Below are 23,155 nucleotides of genomic sequence, written 5' to 3' on the forward strand. Positions count from 1 at the left end.
TTCTGATACTCAAAATCTGATCAGAACAGGACATTCTCTGACCCTCATGGGTCTCATTCTCAGATCCGTGATTTTCATGGATGTGTGAAGATTTTTATACAACCATTGAAATCTGTGTGCAATCCAATTAAAAAAAAAAAAAAAAAAAGTGAGAATGCAGCCTAAGGGATTTTACACGCATTATCACTCCAAGTCATAGTGCAGATACAGAATAATTCTAACATCCAGTGACCGCTGATGTCTCGTCTGATTAGTTTTCTGCCGTTCTTTGTTCATCTGGTCAGACCTTAATTTTGACATCTCACAGCCACGACTCATCTTGTCACGATGATCACCGCAATCCTAAAAATAACAATCTTACATATATTGTATATCTACACATTTCCATCACACTGCACCCCTGACTGCAGAAACGTACCCCACCATTAATATACTATTAGCCACGCACCAATCAAGATATAAAGCGTTAAGCAGCACTGTTCCCCCATTAACTATAATCTCCGCCACCTAATAAACTATTCAGACTCTTTGACTCTTCCCAATTAACTGGAAGGCTATATATGGAAAGTATGCAAGGTTTTACAGTACAAACAAAGTGAATGAGATCCCTGAAGTCTCAAACACATGTTGCTTAATTTTCCTTGCAGATTAAGCAGATTTTAACGTCGATTGTTTCACCCATATTAATGAGTGTGGGAAAATATGCAACAAAAGCATGTAAAAAAGTGGAAGAAATGTATTTTACGCATTTACGCATCCTTCTTCCTGCCAACAAATTAGGATACGCAGCAAAGTTTTCTGCTGTAAATCCTGAATGTGTGCACATAATCTTTATCCCTGTCCTCTGTACCTCCCCTACATTTGATAAGTCTTTGATAGCAGATTAGGGGTGGGAGAAGTCTTTATCAGGTACTCAACATCGTCCGCCACCTCCCAGTTCATTACAAGTCCCTAACAGCCTATTCTCCCACCTTCAATTAACTGCAAGGTGTCCTATGCACCTTACCCCCTCCCTCTCCCCATTAAATTTGAAGTCCCTCATAGTGTCCTCTCCTCATCCTATAATTCATTATGACACTGTCACGGACTCAACACCTTCCTCCACCACCCAATTAATTTTTACATCCATATCTAATGTCCTCCTCCCCTGTTCATAAGTCCATTGTAAGTACCTCTTACTCCCATCCCAATCCTCACACCCCTCATTGTCCTTTCCCCTACATCCCTCCTATTGTCCTCTCCCCGTGTAATGTCAAAAAATAAACACTCACCTGACCATCCGTTCTTCACCAGCACCGTTTCTTTCTTTGTTGCCGGCAACTTTTTAAATGATAGAAGAGCTGACGTCATCGAACCGCGCATGCCTGTGTTAGAGAAAGCACTAGGCAGGAACTTGGGACAGATTTTCCTGCGACTCTGCTGCCGTCCCTCCCTGCCCAGCACAGCGCATATGATGAGGGCAATCTGGCCATCTGCCCATGGAGCCTCAGACTCTGAACAGGCCAAATTGCCCTCATTATTACTGCCCTGTAAGGCCCCCTCCACCTCTGGGCCCCAGTGCAGCTGCACCGGCTATATATCTGCCCCTGTCTCAAGCAATGTATTTGCACTGCAGCTAATGTTGACTACAATTGACATTATAGCCACCTTTCCAAAAGTAGGCCAATTTTTTTTTATTTAACCCCTTTAGTGACCGAGCCAATTTTGACCTTAATGACTAAGAAAATTTTTACAATTCTGACCACTGACACGTTTTGTTAGGAAGTTATAAGGGTTAAAAGTTGACCAGCAATTTCTCATTTTTCCAACAAATTTACAAAACCATTTTAAAGGGATCACCTCACATTTGAAGTGAGTTTTGAGGGGTCAATATGACAGAAAATACCCAAAAGTGACACCATTCTAAAAACTGCACCCCGCAAGATGCTCAAAATCACATTCAAGAAGTTTATTAACCCTTCAGGTGCTTCACGAGAACTAAAGCAATGCAGAAGGAAAAAAATGAACATTTTACTTTTTCACAAAAAATTTACTTTAGACCCAAACTTTATTTTCACAAGGGTATCAGGAGAAAATGGACCACAAAATTTGTTGTGCAATTTCTCCTGAGAACGCCGGTACCCCATATGTGAGGTGGGGGGGAGCCACTGTTTGGGCGCATTGCAGAGCTCAGAAGGGAGGGAGACCCCTTACACTGTACCCTAAACACTGGAAATCCCCAATCAATTCTAACTTCAACCCTCTCACAGCCCCAACCCTAACCCCTAACCACAACCCTAGCCCCAACTCTGATCCCAACCCTAACACTAACTGCAAAGAATGTAAAAAAAAACAAACACTTTTTATTTTAATATTTTTACCCAACTAAGGGGGTGATAAAGGGGGGGTTGATTTACTATTTTTTTTTTCATTTTGATCACTTATGGGGTCTATCACAGTGATCAAAATTAAACAATAGGAAAAATCTATTGTTGTCGGGTACCGACCGGCAGATCTCTCCTTCCAGGAAAATGACGCTGTGGGCCGGGGGACCGAGCCGGAGGACCAAGCCGGAGGTACCTGGGGGGGTGGGCTCAGGGGACCACATCTCTTTCTCTCCTCTGGCATGCTAGAGCATATCAGAGGCGAGAGAAATGAATTGAAAATTGGACTTTTTTTTCCGATCGCCGTTATTCAGTGAATAATGCCGATCATGAGACTGGGGACTGTAAAAACCAACCTGAATCATGTCAATCATGTTCTCCAGGATCTCAGCTATCTCCGGTAGCAGAGAGCCCGGAGATTTTCCATCGCAGTGGGACGCTATACCCTTATTTCTCAGCGCTGTTAAAAAGCGGCGCTGAGGAATAAGGCCCCTTAACTGCCACTGTTAAAAGGCATATCAATGGTCGGTAAGAGGTTAAATAAAGTTAGGTCAATTTCACAATATATATTTTTTCCCATACATGAGGCAGTCCATACGTTTTGTTTTTTTTTGTGCTGGACCAATTTTAGGTTTGTGTGTACATTTTTACAATCCTTGATGCATCCACTTTTCTTATATGAAGGAAACAAATATTTGCTGCTCCTACCCATTAAACAGTAAAATACTTACAGCACATGGGTAACATCCGTGTGTTATCACTTTTTTTTTTCTCACGGGAACATTGACTTTTAGTAGCAAGTCTGATCCGCAACACAAATTAAAGTTGGACATGTCCCCTTTTTTTTTGACTGTTTGGAAGAAAATCAGTTCACAAAAAAGGACATGTGGAAAAATAACAAATAGTACATTTACCAAAAAAATAACTGACGTATGAAATAGCCTTAAAGGTTTGTGCATTATTTTCCTCTGTTTAAGGTTGCGGAGTCAAAGCTGAAGGCAGAAGAAGCTAGACAAACTGCTCAAAGTGTTCTCAACAAAGCAAATGCAACAAAGGAGAAAGTAGACAAAAGCAATGAAGATCTAAGGAATCTCATCAAACAAATAAGAGACTTTTTGATGCGTAAGTATAATTTCACTCTACAGGCATTGCTTGTTTGCCATGTCCACCCTTGAAACAATCTGTGCTGATTTATTTCTTAATGTATCTGTAAAGGGTTGGAATTTTTTCTACAAGATACAGACGCATCTTTCCGATTTTAAACATGGCCATGAGACCAGGGGTCATCCATCGTAGAAGGGTGTTGGTCTTCCACCAGCAGATTGTCACTATAAGATGCCAAATTGCAGAAAGACCCTAAGGGCTGATCTAGTGGGCTTTATGTAAGATTTCCAATGCAGACCTCACAAGGAGCTATCAGACCTTAAAGAATGGAATAGATAATATTTTATGTCTTTGTATTACTGACAGAGGATGGAGCTGACTTGGACAGTATAGAAGCTGTTGCCAATGAGGTTTTAAAAATGGAGATGCCAACCACACCTGAGCAGTTACAAGCTTTAACTGATGATATACGTGAACGTGTGGAAAGTCTTTCTGGAGTGGAGACAATCCTTCTACAAAGTGCTGGAGATATAGCCAGAGCAGAGTCTCTCTTAGAAGAAGCCAAACAATCCAGGTAATACAATTATTGGGCAGCAATTGTACTAGGTGTACTGTATGGGAACCACCCACAGATGATTGTCACATGAGAAAAAGATCTGGAATGTCCAATTTCAGACTGCCAATCCTTTTGTTCTCCCGGAGATAAGCCTCAGATAGTGCTATTGTGGCAGCAGCTCTCTCAGGATACAGGAGCACTCAACCAAGTGAGCACTTGGAGTATTGGAGAGTCGGCTGTGGTAGCTGTTGGCCAACTGCTATCTAAAGTGTATGGGTGGAAACATAGCTTAATAGGTTGTTTATCAATTCTCACATCAATTGTAATTATCGCTGCACTGGAAAGAGGTTTTCTTACTAAAATTCAAATAAACTTTTATTAATATGCCCTAAATCTTGGGATTTTCCTCCATTCAAGAAAACACAAAATCCAGACTGACACATACAAGCATTCTTAATTTCTCCCTGTTCATTGCAATTAGGAGGAACATAGCTGTCCCAAACTTCTATCCTGTTTGCAGTCTAAGGCTACTAGTCGTCTGGCGTAACCCACAGTCAGAAAACTGCATACCTCAATTTACAAAAACCTGGCCCTGTGTTAGCGGAATTCCTTCTACCCTTCTTCTAAACTACACATTTTGCACATACATGAATATCTAATACTGTGAAAAATACTGTAATACTATGTTTTGGCCCGGTCTAGTAATAGTATGACTTTCTGAATCTGGTGTCAAATTAGTTTTCTGAATTCTTAATAAATTATTAAGCACAAGTTTAATAATACAACAATAAGCTATTGCAGATTGTGCTTGAAATCTCCACCTAGGCCAGGCAACATCCTGTTTCCTCCAAAATAAGTAGTGCACATATTGTTTGGCATCTCCTTATTTCCCCTCTCTTTATTTGTGCTACATTAAGGAAGAAATAGCTGTAGGCCAGATAAACTTATAAAGGACCGTTGCCTAATGTGTATAACTAACTTTAAACTGGTTTTCCAAACCTAGCAGAAAAATTCAGCATTGACTTCATCGTGCCGAATCCTAACAGTGTGTAACATACACACTGTTAGGATTCCGCTCTCCTTTCTGATTCAAGTAGTTATCCAGCGATCGCTCATAGGTGAAATTGCATACTTGCAGTTATATGCCTGCTTTTCTTAGTAGAACATTGTGAGAAGCAAGTAGAGTATGTAGTCAACATGTGACCGTAAGTATACAAAAATTCCATATGAGCAGTCACATACTGACTGGTTGAACAAGAATCCTAGCAGTGTGTATATTACACATCGTTTCTATTCGGCATGGTACAGTCACTGCTGAATTTTCTGCCTTGCTCGGAAGTCCCTTTTGAGCTAACATTAGATAACGGTCCTTTAAAAGAACATTTGGCCTACAGCTTCTTCCATAAACGTGTGTTTATCACAGCCTAATAAAGAGCTGGAAATAAGGGGATGCCAGACAATATCGTACCTCTTATTTTGGAAGAAAACAACCAAACTTGTCCAATACTTCTTTTGTAAATGGGCAGACATTGGGGCACAAAGAATTGTGGTCTCCTATAGATACGAGAGAGATTGTTGAATGTAGAGGCCAACTCTAGTAGGCAGAAAGAAGGTTAAAACCGGTATCCCTGCTCTAATAGTGACTTCAAGCCTGTCGATAGCCAGAAAGACCCTGCAAATGTTAATTGAAGACTCAAGAAAATTATATTTTTTGAGGTTTTGAAAAAAAAAAAATCAAACAAACAGGAACGTGCTGGGTAATAGTTTATCTTCTCTCTGAGTTGAGATATTTTATAATTTTAAGTCTTTTTTTTTCCCAAAATCTGAAAAGATTGAATGAACCTTAATTAACTTTTTGGTCACAGCAAATCTGCATCAGATATTAAAGCTGCAGCTGACCTGGTGAAAGAAGCTCTGGAGGAAGCCGACAAAGCCCAAAGTGCAGCTGAAAAAGCCATTAAACAGGCAGATGATGACATAAAAGGAACAAATAACCTGCTCACTTCCGTAAGTTAAAAATAAATTCATTTAAAGCAGAGAACAGATGAATTGCTTGTTTTCACGACTAAAGAGGTTTCAAACTACTAGGGAAAATGCAATGCATTTAATACAGGTCTTTTTTTTTAAATATCTAATACTTAAAAAAAAAAAGTGTAATTTTAACAACTTTATTATTTCTTTTAGGTTTCAATTATATTAACAAATAGTCAGAATATGATGACTTTCTGTTCACAGATTGAATCAGAAGCTGCAGCTTCAGAAGAAACATTAAATAATGCAACCCAACGGATTTCTAATCTTGAAAAAAGTCTTGGAGAACTACTGAAAAAATCAGCTGCCAATTCTGCAACACTAAATTCCATAGAGAAATCAACAGAGGATGCAAAGACTAATGCTGATGGTGTAAAGAAGGTTAGAGTATATGAAAATGGTTAGACTTTGTGGGATGCATTCCAGAGAAAGGCACAGGATATCTTTAACCCCTTGGAGATGCAAGCATTTTATTTTGTTTGGTTTTTTTTTGCAATTTTTTTTCCTCCTTGCTTACCATGAGATATAACATCTATTTTTTTTATTTTCCAATCAACAAAAAATTGGGGCTTGATTTTTGCTTGTCGAAGCTGTTTTCTTATCATCATTTTGGGGTCCATATGACTTTACAGTCTCTTTATTCCATTTTTTTAAAGCGGTAATGTTACCAAAAAAAACTCAGATTTCTCATTTTTCACCCTCGATTTATTGTACGGGGATAAATAGTTTTGTATTTTACTAGTTTGGTCAATTATACACATGACTGTACAAAATATCCTACTTTTTTACTTTTTAGATGTCCCTATTTACATTTCGGAAAAAGGGGTAATGTAAGCATTTTTTTTTCATGTTTTTAGCCCTTTAACAACTTCAGCCATATATAGGTTTTAAAGGGGTTACCCTGTTACATGCCACTGTTAAACTCTGGCAGCAGCATTAACCCATTACTTTCCAAATTAAAATTTTTACAAGTACAGATTTTTTAGAAAAGGGCGTCCCAATATTCAATTATTTCCTATTTTGAAAACATTCATTTTACAAGCACAACACAAAAAATTGGACCTAATTATAAAAATTATAAAATCTTAGTTGCTAGAAGCTAAAGATTAGGCGTCCCAAAAAAGGACATTGGTAGATAATGGGTTAACAGCCCATCGCATGGGGGTGCCTCATTCTGTGAGCCCATCGGCGTCCATGACACAATCATCAGTGCCCCCTGTTAAAGAGCTTCAAACAAGACCATGATTTTTACTGCATATACTATATGTAGCAGCACAAGTGATCACACAATGTCAGGCTCATATCCCTAAGGGGACTAATAAATACAGTAAAAAGAAAACAAAAAGTTCAAATAACCCCTCTTCTTCCCCATTGAAATCAAATATAGTAAAAAAACAAACAAAAAAAAAAAACTTGTGTTGTCGCAGGGTACCTAAATGTCTGATCTATCAATATTAAAAATTAACCCAAATTGGTAAACACCGAAAACCGAAAAGAACATTTTTTTGGGGAAGCTGCAAAAAATGCTGTGAGAAGCTATTTAAAATGGCATATCTGTTCTAAAATGGTGTCAATAAAAACATCTTCTTGTCCCACAACAAAAATAAGCCCTCACATAGCTCTATACGAGTTGACTGGAAAGTCGAAAAGTTATGGATCTCGAAAAATGGCGACTTTTTGTTTTGTTATCTTTACAAATTTCTGATATTTTATAACTAATAATATGTAACAAAAATAATTGGATAAGTGTAGTGTTGCCTAATCGTACTGATGAGAATCATATTGCCAGGTCATTTTTACCACACAATGTACATCGTAAACACAATTCCTTAAAAAAAAAAAGTGTTTTTTTTCCGCAATGTTACTGCACATGGAATTTTTTTCCCGTTTTCCAGTACACTATTTGGCAAAATGGAAGAGGTCCTTCACAAGTACAACTCGTCCCGCAAAAACAGCCTTCGTATGTCTATGTGGATGGGGAAAAAAAAATAGTTATGGCTCTTACAAGAAGGGAAGGGGGAACAAAACGAAAAAACAAAAATTGGCCAAAGCGGGTTCAAATATTTTCTAATATTCTTTGTACTTTTTAGGGGACTTGAACCTGTGAACACTTGATTGGTTAAACAATACATTGCAATATTATAGTAATACAGTCTATTGCGTAATTACTGAAACCCAAGATCGATAGATTCCAATAGGTTGTCAACTTGTAGCCTACTGAAGAACAGTGTCTGCCATACCAATCCACGGGTACTCCGCGATCATGTTGTAGGGGGGGAGGCCTGTTCCTAATCTCGGGAATGCCATTATCAAGAAGTAAAAGACTTGCAATCAGGGCTAACTCCAATCAAAGTAGTCGTACCAGCTGTACAACGCAGCTCCTAAACCCACTCCATACATTAAGTGCCAATATCTGCAGTAAATGTGCGGCAGATGCGAACAGGATGTTTAAGGGGCCGTTCCTTCATAAATGGTGCCACATCTGCCCATGGGTTACCTAGTATTTCAGCTCCACTCCTATGATGTGAATACCGCTCACGTCCAGGTGTTGAGAATGCAGCTGCATTTTGTAATCCTGGACAAACTACTTCTTTCTCTTGGATACAATTCAATTGAACAGTGATTATTTCTGTTATAAGGCAGATGTTTCTTTAAGCTGTACTTTGGAAAGGAACGAGTTATAATAACATGCTAATGAGGATCAACAATTCCAAGAGCAGCTCTCGGGGTTTGGAATTTGTAACTCTTATTTCAGAGCACACAGCTTAGAAGGATCAGGTCGTGAAGGACATTCATACCTGCCAAAATGCATAGTCCATTCATAGAACCTGCTTGTTTACACCACACAACGCCTAACTGATGCCCCCTAATGATAGTTTCCAACATTGCAGGTTCTGGATGATGAACTTAGTAATAAATATAAGCAAGTTGAAGATTTAATAGCAAAAAAAGCTGAAGATTCATCAGAAGCCAGAAGGAAAGCAGAGCAACTTCAGAATGAAGCAAAAGCCTTGTTATCGAAAGCAAACAAGAAGCTTAACCTACTAAAAGGTAATAATTTTATCACCTTAGTTTCACAAATTACTTTGTGGTACAGTAACATTTGCATAAATGTTAATATGGACAGGATATTCCTTTGTCACTTTGTATGTGGAACAGACCAAAAAGAATAGATCAGTTAGAAGTGAAGAATTTGCTTCCTACTTTAATCCCTTATTGACCATGCCCAAAACCGTTTTGATGTGATGAGCAAGCTTTTTAATTTTTGCCTCTCATCTCTGTATTTTTGCAGGCATAAAAGTTTTTTGTTAGCTGGGAAAAATTTGTTGCTTTTTAGGAGTCACAAATTACAGCATTTACATCATTGTCATGTGGAGTCTTGCACGCTTTCTCAGCGCCGCCCTTTCACTGTGTTCACTACTCTACTCCCCCAGCGTCAGACCATCTCCCTGAGCTCCCTTTTTCTCACTGCCAGCTGTGCTCCTAGAGAATCTCCACCTGGCTATAGGGAGGCGTGGCCAGCTCTTACAGAAATTTAACCTTGCTGTGTCCTGCAGTGTTTGCCCTCCCCAGCCTATCCATAGGCAGCAGCGTTTATTAGGAAGCTCCTCCCACCACTCCTGCCTGATCAATGGTTCCCAGTTGCTAGTCTCTGGATCCTGTGGGTGGATGTTTGTTCTGTCTCTCCAGTTATCAACCCGGTTTGTAAACCAGACCTGTTTGACCTTTCCGCTCCTGGCCTTATACTCTGAACCTGTGCTGCCTGCCCTGACTATGTCTTTATTCCCCTGTTCCACGTACCTGTGCCTCTGACCCTTCCATTAGCTACTGCAGATCCAGGGATTGCCCTGGAGTGTTACCTGGTGACTACCTGTGCCAAGCCTATCCTGACCATCAGAGGTTCTAGTGAATACCAGGTAGTCACTTAGTTAGGGCCTTAGGGTAGGATAAGCCTGGCCTGTCACATCAATCAGTGTTACAATCATTTAATAATATTTATCAATTTATATCATGTTCTGTTTTGTAAAAGGGATTATGGGACTTTTTTATGCTGTTCATCCTAAATACCTAGGTTAATGAATTCTTCTAAGGTATTAGTCAAGTATGAATTAAAAATGATAGACATAACCAGAAAGGAGGTCAATCGAAGTCCAAAGTTTCAGATTTTAGACTGTAAAATGAATGTGTTGTGGGCGAAGGAAGGATAGTGCACATGAATATTATTTTTCGGCTATTTGGACAGAATTCCCAAACTGAGCAGGGAGTACAATGTGATGTGGACCTTCCCTCACATATTGTTTTGTAATCTGTTGTGGCTTTTTGATGAGGAATCACACTGAAAATGGCCTTATCAATAGAAGGCACACTAGCCATGGGTAATATTGCACATTCTGTTTCCGATAAAATATTCAAAGATTTTTGTAAAATTTAGTGTTATGGAAATTATAATATAGACCAATCTAATTTTCAGATTTTTTTTTGTTAGATTTAGAAAAATCTTATGAAGACAACCAAAGAATATTGGAAGAAAAAGCCAAAACGCTTGTGGCTTTGGAAGAACAAGTCAGGGAACTCTTACAAAGCATCAGCCAGAAAGCAGCAGTATACAGCACCTGCTTGTAAACCACATTTTACCAATAGAAACCGAGTAATTGGGACCAATGGTTCTCTAATTTATTGGATGTTCAGCGGAACACACAACAACACTCTATTCTCTGTTTTGTTGAATAAAAAACAAATTTGAGTAATGATTTGGAAACCAATGCAGTGTTTTTAACATTCCACATTTCTATGTAGCCATCGGCTTACACAAGGCTAATTTTCTATTAGCATTTTATTTTATAACCATTATTGTTTTCACTACATGTAGTCTGTGTGCACGCTAAAATTATTTTAGTAAATCCTTATTGTCTAACTATAAATATACCCATAAAGATTATTATTATTATTATTATCTTGCACAAAATGAGTCACCGAATGTGAATTTTGCCCCATTGATATCTCTTGATAACTGAACTGGGCATCGCTGTGACGTCTTTGGATTATGTCCTCCATTGTGTGTTATCTGCACTACAACGTTATATTGATTTAAGAAACCCATATCCAAGGATCCAAATACTGTATACGCATGCTGCCTAAGATATTGTACCACTTCTCTGCACAAGGAGCACTGGCATACCATTGCACCGGTCGCAAAGTGCTGTACACAGTTATACACTCCTAAATAAAGCACAAGCAATTACCACTGTGACAATGGTTCTCTTCACTTCAAATATAAACCCTATCAAAATGTCAGGAAAAATCTTTTTTTTTTTTTTTTTAGTTTAGTTTTATATCATTAACCAAACTGGAGACTAAAAATCAGTATCTTCATCTATAGAAAATACAGATCATACCAATGGTATAAAGAAATTCTCGATTGTCCAAGCATACAGAATGTAGAAAATAAGTATAATTAACACTTCACCTAGTTCAGTCAATTACTCTTCGGCAATGTTGATCGAGAAGAAAATGAAAAGGGGTGGTAAACACCATACTAATTTATCCTTCTCTAAAAATTCTCCATAACTTCAAATGTGGACATGACCCAACTTCTGTAGGCGGCAGGTAGCCCTTAGTCCACACAAATGTGTACATTGGATATTTAACATTTTTACAGATGTCTATTTTCTGTAATCCTTCTTGGTAATACGTACTTGACATTGTCACTTTTTAAGAAGTGCAACTGTTGTGTATATATACAGCTATAGGTAGTTTGGAAACACAAAGTCCTGTTTCCTAATGGTGATTAAAAGGCCCCATACACAGAAGATCAAAATTAGCTGAAAAATGCTTTGGCCGATTATTCAGCCGACAGCTGTCTGCACCGTCTCTCTCGATTGCCGAGTGCTCCGGTGTTCTTTAGGGAAAGCTGCCGACACAAATCTATGCTGGTGGCTTATCTATGGGAGAACAAAGCGATTGACATCTTCCCCCAACAATCAAGCGGCCGTAACCGTTTAACTGCTTGTGCAGCTGACATTAATCTAATGTGTATAGATGCCATGTTGATATGCAGAAGAACAGTGTGGTGAAAACACAATTATAAACCCCTCCTTCTGACCTCCATCTATAGCACCAGTCACTCAATATTAACAGAAGAAGGAACTAGTGACTGAAGCTAGTGATAGAGGTGAAGACAAGAGTGAACTGCTCCCCAGCCCACCGCTGTGTACATGAGGACCGCTTGTGGGAACGATGTTTGTTGTGAATGCGGCCTTCCCAGTGCTTGAACAGTGTCTGAACCTAGCGGCAGATCTCATCATGACCCAAACTCAACATATTCACAGGCATAGCTACTTGGACGTGTGAAACTTACCTTAAAGCACCACTCCAGCGTTTTGCTCTTGTCAACGCTGGAGTGGTGCTACTAATCTAAGATCCCTGACCCTAGTATTATATTTAACAGCTGCCATCTTCACCTTATCTGTGCCGCTCCAATCCCACCTTTTGACCGCAACTTCTGACCTACCAAAAGTAATGGTCACAAGCTGTCATTGTAAGTCTATGAGAACTATAACGATTGCTATAGAAACAGAGCTGGTGCCAGGGCACAGGAAGCAAAACAGGAAGGCATTAAACTAGGCAGAAAAGGTATATGGAGATAGTTAAAAGGCATTATCCTTAAGGGTTAATAGCAAAGCCAGTAATTGGTTCAGGGTAGTGGGCAACTTTAAGAGGCGCATAACTCTTAATAAATCAGGATCTTATGACAAATGTCATTGGCCTTGCCACAGATGTTACTCCAGTCATGGACTGGTATAAGATTCCTGGCCTAAGGAACACCACAGCTAGTCATGAATTAGACAATTTGTGGCGTCATAACTCTGCTTCAATAATTGTTTAAATCACCTTTTCCACAAGGGTGAAAAAAAACAAGTCACAATTTTTGCGCAACTATGCATTGCGCAAAAACTTTGACTATTGAAAGCGACTTGTGCCAGAATTATGTAATTGGTTTTCATGAATCAGGGCTAATATGTCCAATCCTTTTCCCAAACTCATCTGATTGAAATTGTCTTTGACTTTTTCCCCCAGAGATTTACATGTTCAAGCAACTTTTGCTCTGTGAATGGCGCTTTTGGAATTTAAGTCTGTTCAAATTTACAAAAGTAGAAAAAAAGTTGTTTTGCTAAGGAATCTATTATTTTACGGTATGTTGCTTTTTTCTGCGCAGTTGTCACAAAACCTGAAGAATTCCCTAATATCAAACAACAAAGTGAATGAGAATCCTGAAGTCTCATGCACGCTTTGCTTATTTTTTTTCTTGCAGATTTAAAGCGAACCTGTCAGAAGGATTTTCCTAAGTAAACTGCAATCATTGTCAAGTTGGCGCGGTTACACTGATATAAAATGACTAGATGGTGGCCAGATTCTAACGCATCGGGTATTCTAGAATATGCATGTCCACGTAGTATATTGCCCAACCACGCAGAATATTGCCCAGTCACGTACTATATTGCCCAGTCACATAGTATATTGCCCAGCGACGTAGTATATTGCACAGCGACGTAGTATACAGCACAGACATGTAGTATACTGCCCAGTCACGTAGGCATGTAGTATATTGCCCAGCCACGTATGTAACAGGTTAAAAAGGACTTAAAATAAAAAATAAACATATACTCAGCCTCCGAAGGCTCCTTGTAGTCCTGGCGCCTGTGTGCGGTGCATGCAGCAGCTTCCGGTCCCAGGGTTGGTATAAGCGCAGGACCCGTGATGACGTCGCGGTCACATGACCATGACGTCATGGCAGGTCCTTCTCTCATAGCATCCTTGACACCGGAACATGCCGCTTGCACTGCCGAGGACAGGGCGACATGTCAGAGGGTGAGAATAACGGTTTTTTATTATTATTATTTGTAACATTAGATCTTTTTACTATTGATGCTGCATAGGCAGCATGAATAGTATGAAGTTGGTCACACAGGGTTAATAGCTGTGTTAATGGAGTGCGTTACGCCGCGGTCCATTAACGCTGGCCTTAACCCTGTGTGAGGGCTGACTGGAGGGGAGTATGGAGCGGGCACTGACTGCGGGGAGGAAGGAGCGGCCATTTTGCCGGCAGACTGTGCCTGTCGCTGATTGGTCGTGGGCGTTTTGCCATGACCAATCAGCGACTTGGATTTCCATGACAGACAGAGGCCGCGACCAATGAATATCCGTGACAGACAGAAGTGACCCTTAGACAATTATATAGTAGACTAGATGGTGGCCCGATTCTAATGCATCGGGTATTCTAGAATATGCATGTCCACGTAGTATATTGCACAGCCCACGTAGTATATTGCCCAGTCACGTACTATATTGCCCAGGCACGTAGTATATTGCACAGCGACGTAGTATACAGCACAGACACGTAGTATATTGCCCAGTCACATAGTATATTGCCCAGCCATGTATGTAACAGTTTAAAAAAGACTTAAAATAAAAAATAAACATATACTCACCCTCCGAGGGCCCCTTGTAGTCCTGGCGCCTGTGTGCGGTGCACGTGGCAGCTTCCGGTCCCAGGGTTGGTATGAGCGCAGGACCTGTGATGACATCGCGGTCACATGATCGTGACGTCATGGCACGTCCTTCTCGCATAGCATCCTTGGCACGGGAACCTGCCGCTTGCACTGCCGAGAACAGGGTGCGAAATCGGAGGATGAGAATAACCTTTTTTTTAATTATTATTTGTAACATTAGCAAGATTGCCTTGAGCAAGCGTGTACTACGGAGGACAGAGAATGAACTTCAATACAATATTGCGGCCAGCATGCAGCCAGCGGGTAAGGAATGGGTGAATCAAACACCTGAAAACTCCACCCATATGACCAAAAACCGGTCTCGCCAAATTCAGGTGACAGGTTCCCTTTAAAACCACATTCAAGAAGTTTATTAACCCTTCAGGTGCTTCACGAGAACTAAAGCAATGTGGAAGGAAAAAATAAACATTTTGCACACAAAAAAATTACTTTGGAACCATTTTTTTATTTTCGCAAGGGTATCAGGAGAAAATAGACCACAAAATTTGTTGTGCAATTTCTGAGTATGCCGATACTCCGTATATGGGGGAATGCCACTGTTTGGCTGCATGGCAGGACTCAGAAGGGAGGGAGCACAGTTTGACTTTTTAAACGCAAAATTGGCTGGAATCAATGGTGGTGCCATGTTGCGTTTGGAGACCCCCTGATGTAACTAAACAGTGGAACCCCCCAATTCTAACTCCAACCGTAATCCCAACCATAACCACAACCATAACTTTAGCCCAACTTACTTTAGTCCAACTCTAACCCTACTGGAAAAATGGAAAAAAAAAATATTTCATTATTTTTACCTAACGAAGGGGGTGATAAAGGGCGGTTTGATTTACTATTTTTTTTTATTTTGATCACTGTGCTAGACCCCATCACAGTGAACAAAATAAACCAATAGGAAAAATTTCCTATTGTTGCCGGGTGCTGGCTGGCATATCTCGGCGGGCGCACTGCGCATGTGCCCGCCATTGTCTTCCAGGAAGATGATGCTTTAGCCCCGGGGGACATCACTGGAGGTTACAGGGACGTTGGAGGCAACGGGGGGAATCTGGGGAACCCATTTATCTCTCCTCTGATGGAAGATCACATCAGAGAGAGAAATTTAAATGCAAAATCTGACTTTTTTTTGTGGTCGTTATACTGTTAACGGCGATCACAACACTGGTGTTGGTAAAAACCGACCCAAATAATGTTCTCTGGGGCCTCTGCTACCTGTGGTAGCCGAGACCCCAGAGAGATTCCAACTCTGGGGGGCACTATACATTTATTTCTCAGCGCCGTTAAAAAGCGGCACTGAGGCATAAGTACCCTTAATTGCCGCCGTTAAAAGGCATATCGGTGGTTAAGGGGTTAAAAAAGGATAATCTACCAAATTAATATGGAGGAGTTTAAACTTCTGCCCTACACTAAGCTGACAGTAACATCTCAAACATTAAGAACACAAGGTAGCCTTGCAACTTCACATCTTCTGATCGCTGATCAGTTGTACAGTAACCTGTGACTCAGCACAACCGTAAAGTGGCATTTACAAAAATCCATATCAAATTTTGTTCGGAGGCTGCACAAAAGCTTGCCATCATAGTCCACATAGTAAGGACTCGGCTGTTTATTTTAGAACTACAGTTTTGCTGTAAGTAATCTTGTAGTTATAGCCTTTTTTCTTGAACCTGCTTAAGAATTAACCCCTTTACCCCCGAGGGTGGTTTGCACGTTAATGACCGGGCAAATTTTAGCAATTCTGACCACTGTCCCTTTATGAAGTTATAACTCTCGAACACTTCAATGGATCCTGGTGATTCTGAGGATGTTTTTTTTCAACATATCGTACTTCATGATAGTGGTAAAATTTATTCGGTATGACTTGCATTTATTTATGAAAAAAACAAACAGAAATTTGGTGAAAATTTCGCAATTTCCAAACTTTGAATTTTCATGCCCTTAAAGGGCCACTGTCACCCCCCTCCAGCCGTTATAAACTAAAAGAGCCACCTTGTGCAGCAGTAATGCTGCATTCTAACAAGGTGGCTCTTTTAGTTTTAGGTTCAAGTATACCCCAAATAAAGCGTTTTTATACTTAGCCACAATTCCTGTCTCTACCCAGGGAGGCGGGTCCTCACTCCCCAGCTCTAACCGCTCCTCTGCCGTCACTCCAATCTTCCTGCGCCTTCGTCGCCGCCCCCTCAGCGCTGTGTACGTTTCAAAACCGGCGCCTGCGCAGTGTACTGCTGTGCTGCGCAGACGCAGTAAGCTCTGGCCGTCTGACGTCCCAGCCAGGCTTGCAGACTGCGCCTGCGCGGGCTTTACGGCCAGCTACCTTTGGAATCCCCGCCCCGCACTGTGTTATGCATTATGCACAGTGCGGGGATTCCAAAGGTGGCTGGCCGTAAAGCCCGCGCAGGCGCAGTCTGCAAGCCTGGCTGGGACGTCAGACAGCCAGAGCTTACTGTGTCTGCGCAGCACAGCAGTACACTGCGCAGGCGCCGGTTTTGAAACGTACACAGCGCTGAGGGGGCGGCGCCAAAGGCGCAGGAAGATTGGAGTGACGGCAGAGGAGCGGTTAGAGCTGGGGAGTGAGGACCCGCCTCCCTGGGTAGAGACAGGAATTGTGGCTAAGTATAAAAACGCTTTATTTGGGGTATACTTGAACCTAAAACTAAAAGAGCCACCTTGTTAGAATGCAGCATTACTGCTGCACAAGGTGGCTCTTTTAGTTTATAACGGCTGGAGGGGGGTGACAGTGGCCCTTTAAATCAGAGATCTGTCACACAAAAGTTAATAAATTACATTTCCTACATGTCTACTTTACATCAATCATAAAGAAAAGAGGAGCAATAAGTCCAATTATATAAAAAGGTATAAATTAATTTATGACAAAAACTACAAATTTCAATCAATGATTTTTACAATAACAGACTAGGATCAGGTAATAAGGCTGAACAATGTCCTGACACTCACAGCTGTAATTTTATATGGGTAAAGTGTTTAAGTGCCAAAAAATCCACCCAAATGAGGGGAATCTGTCACATAAAGATCATTATAAACTAACGATTATCGTGGGTGCATGCTAAATCGTTGGAACCTAGATCCCCTCAATACTACAGGTGCTTACCCATGTCGTACAGAGTCAGGACATATGCCACGCCGCCACCGATGCGCGTTTCGCTTCTCTGTATCAATGACCGCACCTTGATAAAGGGAAGCGAAACGCGCATCAGGACATTGTTCAGCCTTATTACCTGATCCTAGTCTGTTATTGTAAAAAACATTGATTGAAATTTGTAATTTTTGTCATCAATAAATTTATACCTTTTTATATAATTGGACTTATTGCTCCTCTTTTCTTTATGATTGATAGCATGGTCAGGGTTGTCCTTTAGGTGTATCTTGGAGACAGCCACAAAGGGTTTTGGTCTCTCTGGCACCCCTATACTAATGTTGCCCTGTATGGTTCATGTTTATGTCTACTTTACATCAACACAATTTTGGAAACAATTTTTTTTTTCCGTTAGGAATTTATAAGGGTATGTATGTTTCCACTGGCAGAAATCGGCAGCGTCTTGGACACAGCACATGTCCGCTCCGTCCAAAGCGCTACCAGCTTTTGAACGCCGGTGATTCCGCATGTGTTCATTGAACCATGCGGAATCACTGCATCCTATACATTGGACAGTGATTACGGTATTTATTTTGAGGAGAATGAGCGTCTCCACAAGATAGACATGCTAGGGTATGGAAAGACGCGCTGCATGTCCGTTTACGCAGGGTTGCGCCCCTGCTCACATAGTAGAGATGGGATTTCATGAAATCCCCTCCACTATGCTGTAACATTTGGACGCTGCGGGTTAGACGCTGCGGCTGTATGCAGGGTCCAACCCGCAGCGTTTATTGACCGTGAAAACATACCCCAAGGGTTAAAAGTTGACCAGCAATTTTTCATTTTGTCCAACAAAATTTACAAAACCATTTTTTTAGGGACATCACATTTGAAGTCACTTTGTGGGGTCTATATGAAAGAAGATACCCAAAAGTGACACCATTCTAAAAACTTAATTTTTTTCCCCACAAAATTATTTTTTTTTTTAAAAGAGTAACAGGAAAAAATGGGCCCCAAAATTTGTTGTGTAATTTCTCCTAAGCATGCCAATACCCCATATGATGGTGGAAACTAGGGTTGAGCGACCTTTACTTTTTTAGGGTCGAGTCGGGTTTTGCGAAACCCGACTATCTCAAAAGTCGAGTCGAGTTGAATCGGCCGATTATCGCAAAAAGTCGGGGATCGACCGAAACACGAAACCCAATGCAAAGTCAGTGGGTTGTTTTTTCTCTCTCTCTCCTGGGTTTACACATTGCAAATCGCTACAGCGCACAAGCAAAAAAAAAAATGCCAATAGATGTGCACGCCCCTGACACCTATGTCATCACTCTGTCCACACTCCTTCATTGGCTGAAAAAATGGCGCTAAACACATAATACGAAACGTGACTTTGGCGCCAAGATCGCCGACCCCACACAGGGGTCGGGTTTCATGAAACCCGACTTTGCCAAAAGTCGGCGACTTATGAAAATGAACGACCCGTTTCGCTCAACCCTAGTGGAAACCACTGTTTGGGCGCACGGCAGAGCTTGGAATGGAAGGAGCGCCATTTGACTTTTTCAATGCAAAATTTGCTTGAACAATTGGCGGACGCCATGTCGCGTTCGGAGAGTCCCTGATGTGCCTAAATAGTAAAAATCCCCAACAAGCGACACCATTTTGTAATTTGTGGTGAGCACATTGAACCCTCAGGTGCTTCACAGAAGTTTATAATGTTGAGCCGTAAACATAAAAATCTAATTTTCTCCACAAATGTTTTCAGCACAAAATATTGCATTTTCATAATGGCAGCAAGAAAAATTGCACCATACAGTTTGCTGTGCAATTTCTCCCGAGTACGTTGATACACCATATGTAGGGGAACACTACTTTTGGAGGCACGGTGCAAACATCAGAAGGGAAGAGGCGCCATATTGGAGTTCAGATTTTGCTGGAATGGTTTGAGGGTGCCATGTCACATTGGCAGAGCCCCTGAGGTGCCAGAACAACAGAATCCCCTATATGTGAACTCATTTTACAAACTACACTCCCCAATTAATTCATCTAGGGATGCAGTGATCATACTGACACCTCATTTGCCTCACAGAATTTTATACCACTGAGCGGTGAAGAAAGAGAATAAATTACATTTTAACAATTAAAATGTTGTTTAGCCACAAGTTCTTAATTCTTCTACAGGCTAATAGGAAAAAATGGGCCTTAGTTTGTTGTAAAAAAAATTCCTGAGTGCGCCAATACTCTACATGTAATTGGGAAATATTTTTCAGGCACTGTGCAAAGCTCAGAAGGCAAGGAGAGATTTTATGTTTATGGTTTGCAGGTGCCATGACCTACTGTGAAAGCCCATGAGGTGCCAGAACAGCAGCGTTCCCCATTAGTGACCCCGTTTTACAAACTACACCTCTCAGTTCATCTAGTAGTGCAGTGATCATATTGACACCACAGGTGTGTCACAGCATTTTATACCATTGGGCAGTGAAGAAAAAATAACTACATTTTTACCACCAAAATTTAGTTTTAGCCCCAGATTTTACATTTTCACACAAGAAGTGGGTACAATGGCACTAAAACTTGTCCCACAATGTCTACTGAAGGTGGTAATACCTCATATGTGGCTGTACAGTATTACTTAGCCATACGGAGAGACTGGACAAATGGAGCGCTATTTGCCCTCCTGGAGCACAGATTTTCCTAGAACAGTTTGCGGACTCCATATACAAATATGTGGTTTAGGTACACTGTGGGGATCAGAAGGGAGGTGGGCATTTGGATTTGGGAGCAGAGAATTTGCCGAATTTCTTTTGGCGGGTGAGGAGCAATTTCGCTTTTCCAGAGCCTTTGTGCTACTAGTAACATATTTCCATTAACAGATCACATACCTAAGTGAGGACTTGCTTTTTTTTGTGGATTGAGATAAAGCTTTAATAGGGAATATTTTACACGTTTGGGATCACATTTATCCGGCGCACTACGCTGAACACTTACTTTGGGGTTTCCATCTAAATCTCCAAGTGACGTGATTTAGATGAAAACCCCGATGGATCCATTCACTATAATGAGGCAGCAGAGTTACTCTGGACTCCGTCTGGCCTCTGGTCAGCGGTGTCCTTTCTTTCAAAACTGTGACCGCTGGCACTTTTATGCAATCCTAAAATGATGGACATCGCTGGATCACAGGTCACACGGAGTCCACAGTGCCTCCATCTACCCCATTATAGGGAATCTTCCGCCAGAATCACGTATTTAAGGCTAGGTTCACATTTGCATTCAGTGGCTTTGAGGAGGGTGCGTACTTCCTCCATTAAACTCTGCCTACTTCTGCATGCATCCTGCATACCTATCTTTGACATTGGGTACGCAGGACATGTGGCTGTATGCAGATGCATTGTTTTGACGAGCATGCCGTCCACACAAGATGCAACTTGTTGCGTTCCTGTGCGGTCGGCGGGCGCATCAAAACAGCACATCCGCATGTCCTGCGTACCCAATGTTAAAGATAGGTACGCAGGACACATGCAGAAGTATGCGGAAGAAGGCGGAGCTTAACGAAAGTACGCAGCCCTCAAACGCAAATGTGAAACCAGCCTGAGATTTACACAGAAACCCCAATGCAAGAGCTCAACACAGAGTGCAGAATAAATGTGTGCATAGCCTTTGGGAGGCACAATGAAAAAAAATCAACAGCATGTGAAGAATTGGTTTTATTTTTAATTTTTTTTACGCCATTCGTCGTGCAGTATAAGTGATGAGGCGACTTTATTCTTCGGGTCGGTGCGATTACAGCGATACCAGATTTATATCGGGTTTTTAGGTTTGGCTGCTTTCACACACTAAAAGATTTTTTTTATTGCAAAAAAGTTTTTGCATCACCACATTTTGAGAGCTATCATGTTTCCATATTTTGGCCCAAGGAGTCATGTGAGGTCTTGTTTTTTGCGTGACGAGTTGACGTTTTTAATGGGCACCATTTTCGGCCACATGACATCCTTTTTATCATTTTCTATTCTGATTTTTGTGAAGCAGAACGAACAAAAAAACAGCAATTCGGGAATTTGTGGGGGTGGGGGTTTATGCTGTTCCGTATGTGGTAAAATTGATAAGGCAGTTTTATTTTTCGGGTCAGTACGATTACAGCGATACCTCATTTATAATATTTTTTTATGTTTTGGCGCTTTTATACAATGAAAGCTATTTTATAGAAAAAAATAATTATTTTTGCATCGCTTTATTCTGAGAGCTATAACTTATTTTCCCGCTGGCAGATGTATGGTGGCTTGTTTTTTTGCAGGACAAAACTACGTTTTCAGCGGTATCATGTTTATATCCATTTATCGTGTTATATTCCACTTTTTGGGGGCGGTATGATAAAGTATTGTTTTTGCTTTTATTTTTTTATGGTGTTCACTAAATGGATTAACTAGTGGGACAGTTTTATAGGTCGGGTCGTTGCAGACGCAGTGATACCAAATGTGTACTTTTATTGTTTTTTTTTTCAAATATTTACTTTGAGATACAATGTCTTGACTTTAAAAATATTTTTACATTTAAAACTTTTTTTTCTTTACATTGTCCCAATTTGGGACAATAATTTTTTGCAGGCTCCATGCTGCAGAAACTCTCAGCTCTGTACTCAAAGCTAGTTTCCTAGCTGTGGTGACCCGGATGTCGCGCTCACCATGGCAACAATCGGGACCCCGCGTCATGCTGCGGGATCTTCGCTCCAAAGGCTGAGAGGCTATCAGCCCTCTGCCTGCTCACGGAATGCTGTGATCGTGTTTGAGCGCAGCATTTCGGGGGTTAAAGTACTGAGGGCAGTCTGTGACCGCTCCTGTCACTTAGTGCCAAGTATCAGCTGTGAGAATCAGCTGACACCCGGCAGCAATCGCCCGCACAACCCCTGGCGATCGCTTAGACGTAATGATCCGGCCCTGGTCCCACGGATCATTACGTCTGATGTCAGAAAGGGGTTAAGACTCCTGTCTGAACATGTGACGACACAGCATTTCTTCGTAATTATGCCAGATGTAAAGGCAGTAGGCCCAGAGACATTAACTAGTCAACATTCAGACAATAGTCTATTTGTGTGTTTCTTTCTTTAGTTGGTCAAGAAACATGGACTATTCTCACATTTTCTGAATGTTGACCCTGGAGTGGATGTTTGTTGCAACTTATTGTCTGCTATCTCTGGACGACAGGGACAGGGACAGAGGGTCATAGAACAAGAGATTTGTTAATATGTCGATTACACATTATTCCAGGCTAGTTTGTTGACCTACAAAACAAGAACTATACAGATTGTTTGAGGTATTTAAATCGATAAGAGTTACACATTCCACCTCCCCTCTGACCTGTTGACTTGAACCACAGATATTGGTATAAAACTGGTCATTACGTACCAGTAATAGGTTTTAACGGAGTCCACGACAGCACCCACCAAGAGAGGGGA

At 41.0% G+C, this 23,155-nt stretch overlaps 1 protein-coding gene across 1 annotated transcript in view; it reads left to right on the top strand.

The window, feature by feature from the left end:
• The window catches only part of LAMB1 (laminin subunit beta 1), a 65,646-nt gene extending 54,338 nt beyond the window's left edge, over nt 1-11,308 (top strand). Inside the window, exons 28-33 of the mRNA XM_069765038.1 lie at nt 3,341-3,485; nt 3,834-4,041; nt 5,889-6,030; nt 6,259-6,435; nt 8,946-9,105; nt 10,541-11,308. Of these exons, the coding sequence (XP_069621139.1) occupies nt 3,341-3,485; nt 3,834-4,041; nt 5,889-6,030; nt 6,259-6,435; nt 8,946-9,105; nt 10,541-10,677 (969 nt within the window). The 3' untranslated portion in view covers nt 10,678-11,308. The remainder of the gene's footprint in view (nt 1-3,340; nt 3,486-3,833; nt 4,042-5,888; nt 6,031-6,258; nt 6,436-8,945; nt 9,106-10,540) is intronic.
• The last annotated feature ends 11,847 nt before the right edge of the window (nt 11,309-23,155 follow it).

This window comes from Ranitomeya imitator, chromosome 4 (assembly GCF_032444005.1).
Source record: "Ranitomeya imitator isolate aRanImi1 chromosome 4, aRanImi1.pri, whole genome shotgun sequence".
Classification (NCBI taxonomy): domain Eukaryota; kingdom Metazoa; phylum Chordata; class Amphibia; order Anura; family Dendrobatidae; genus Ranitomeya; species Ranitomeya imitator.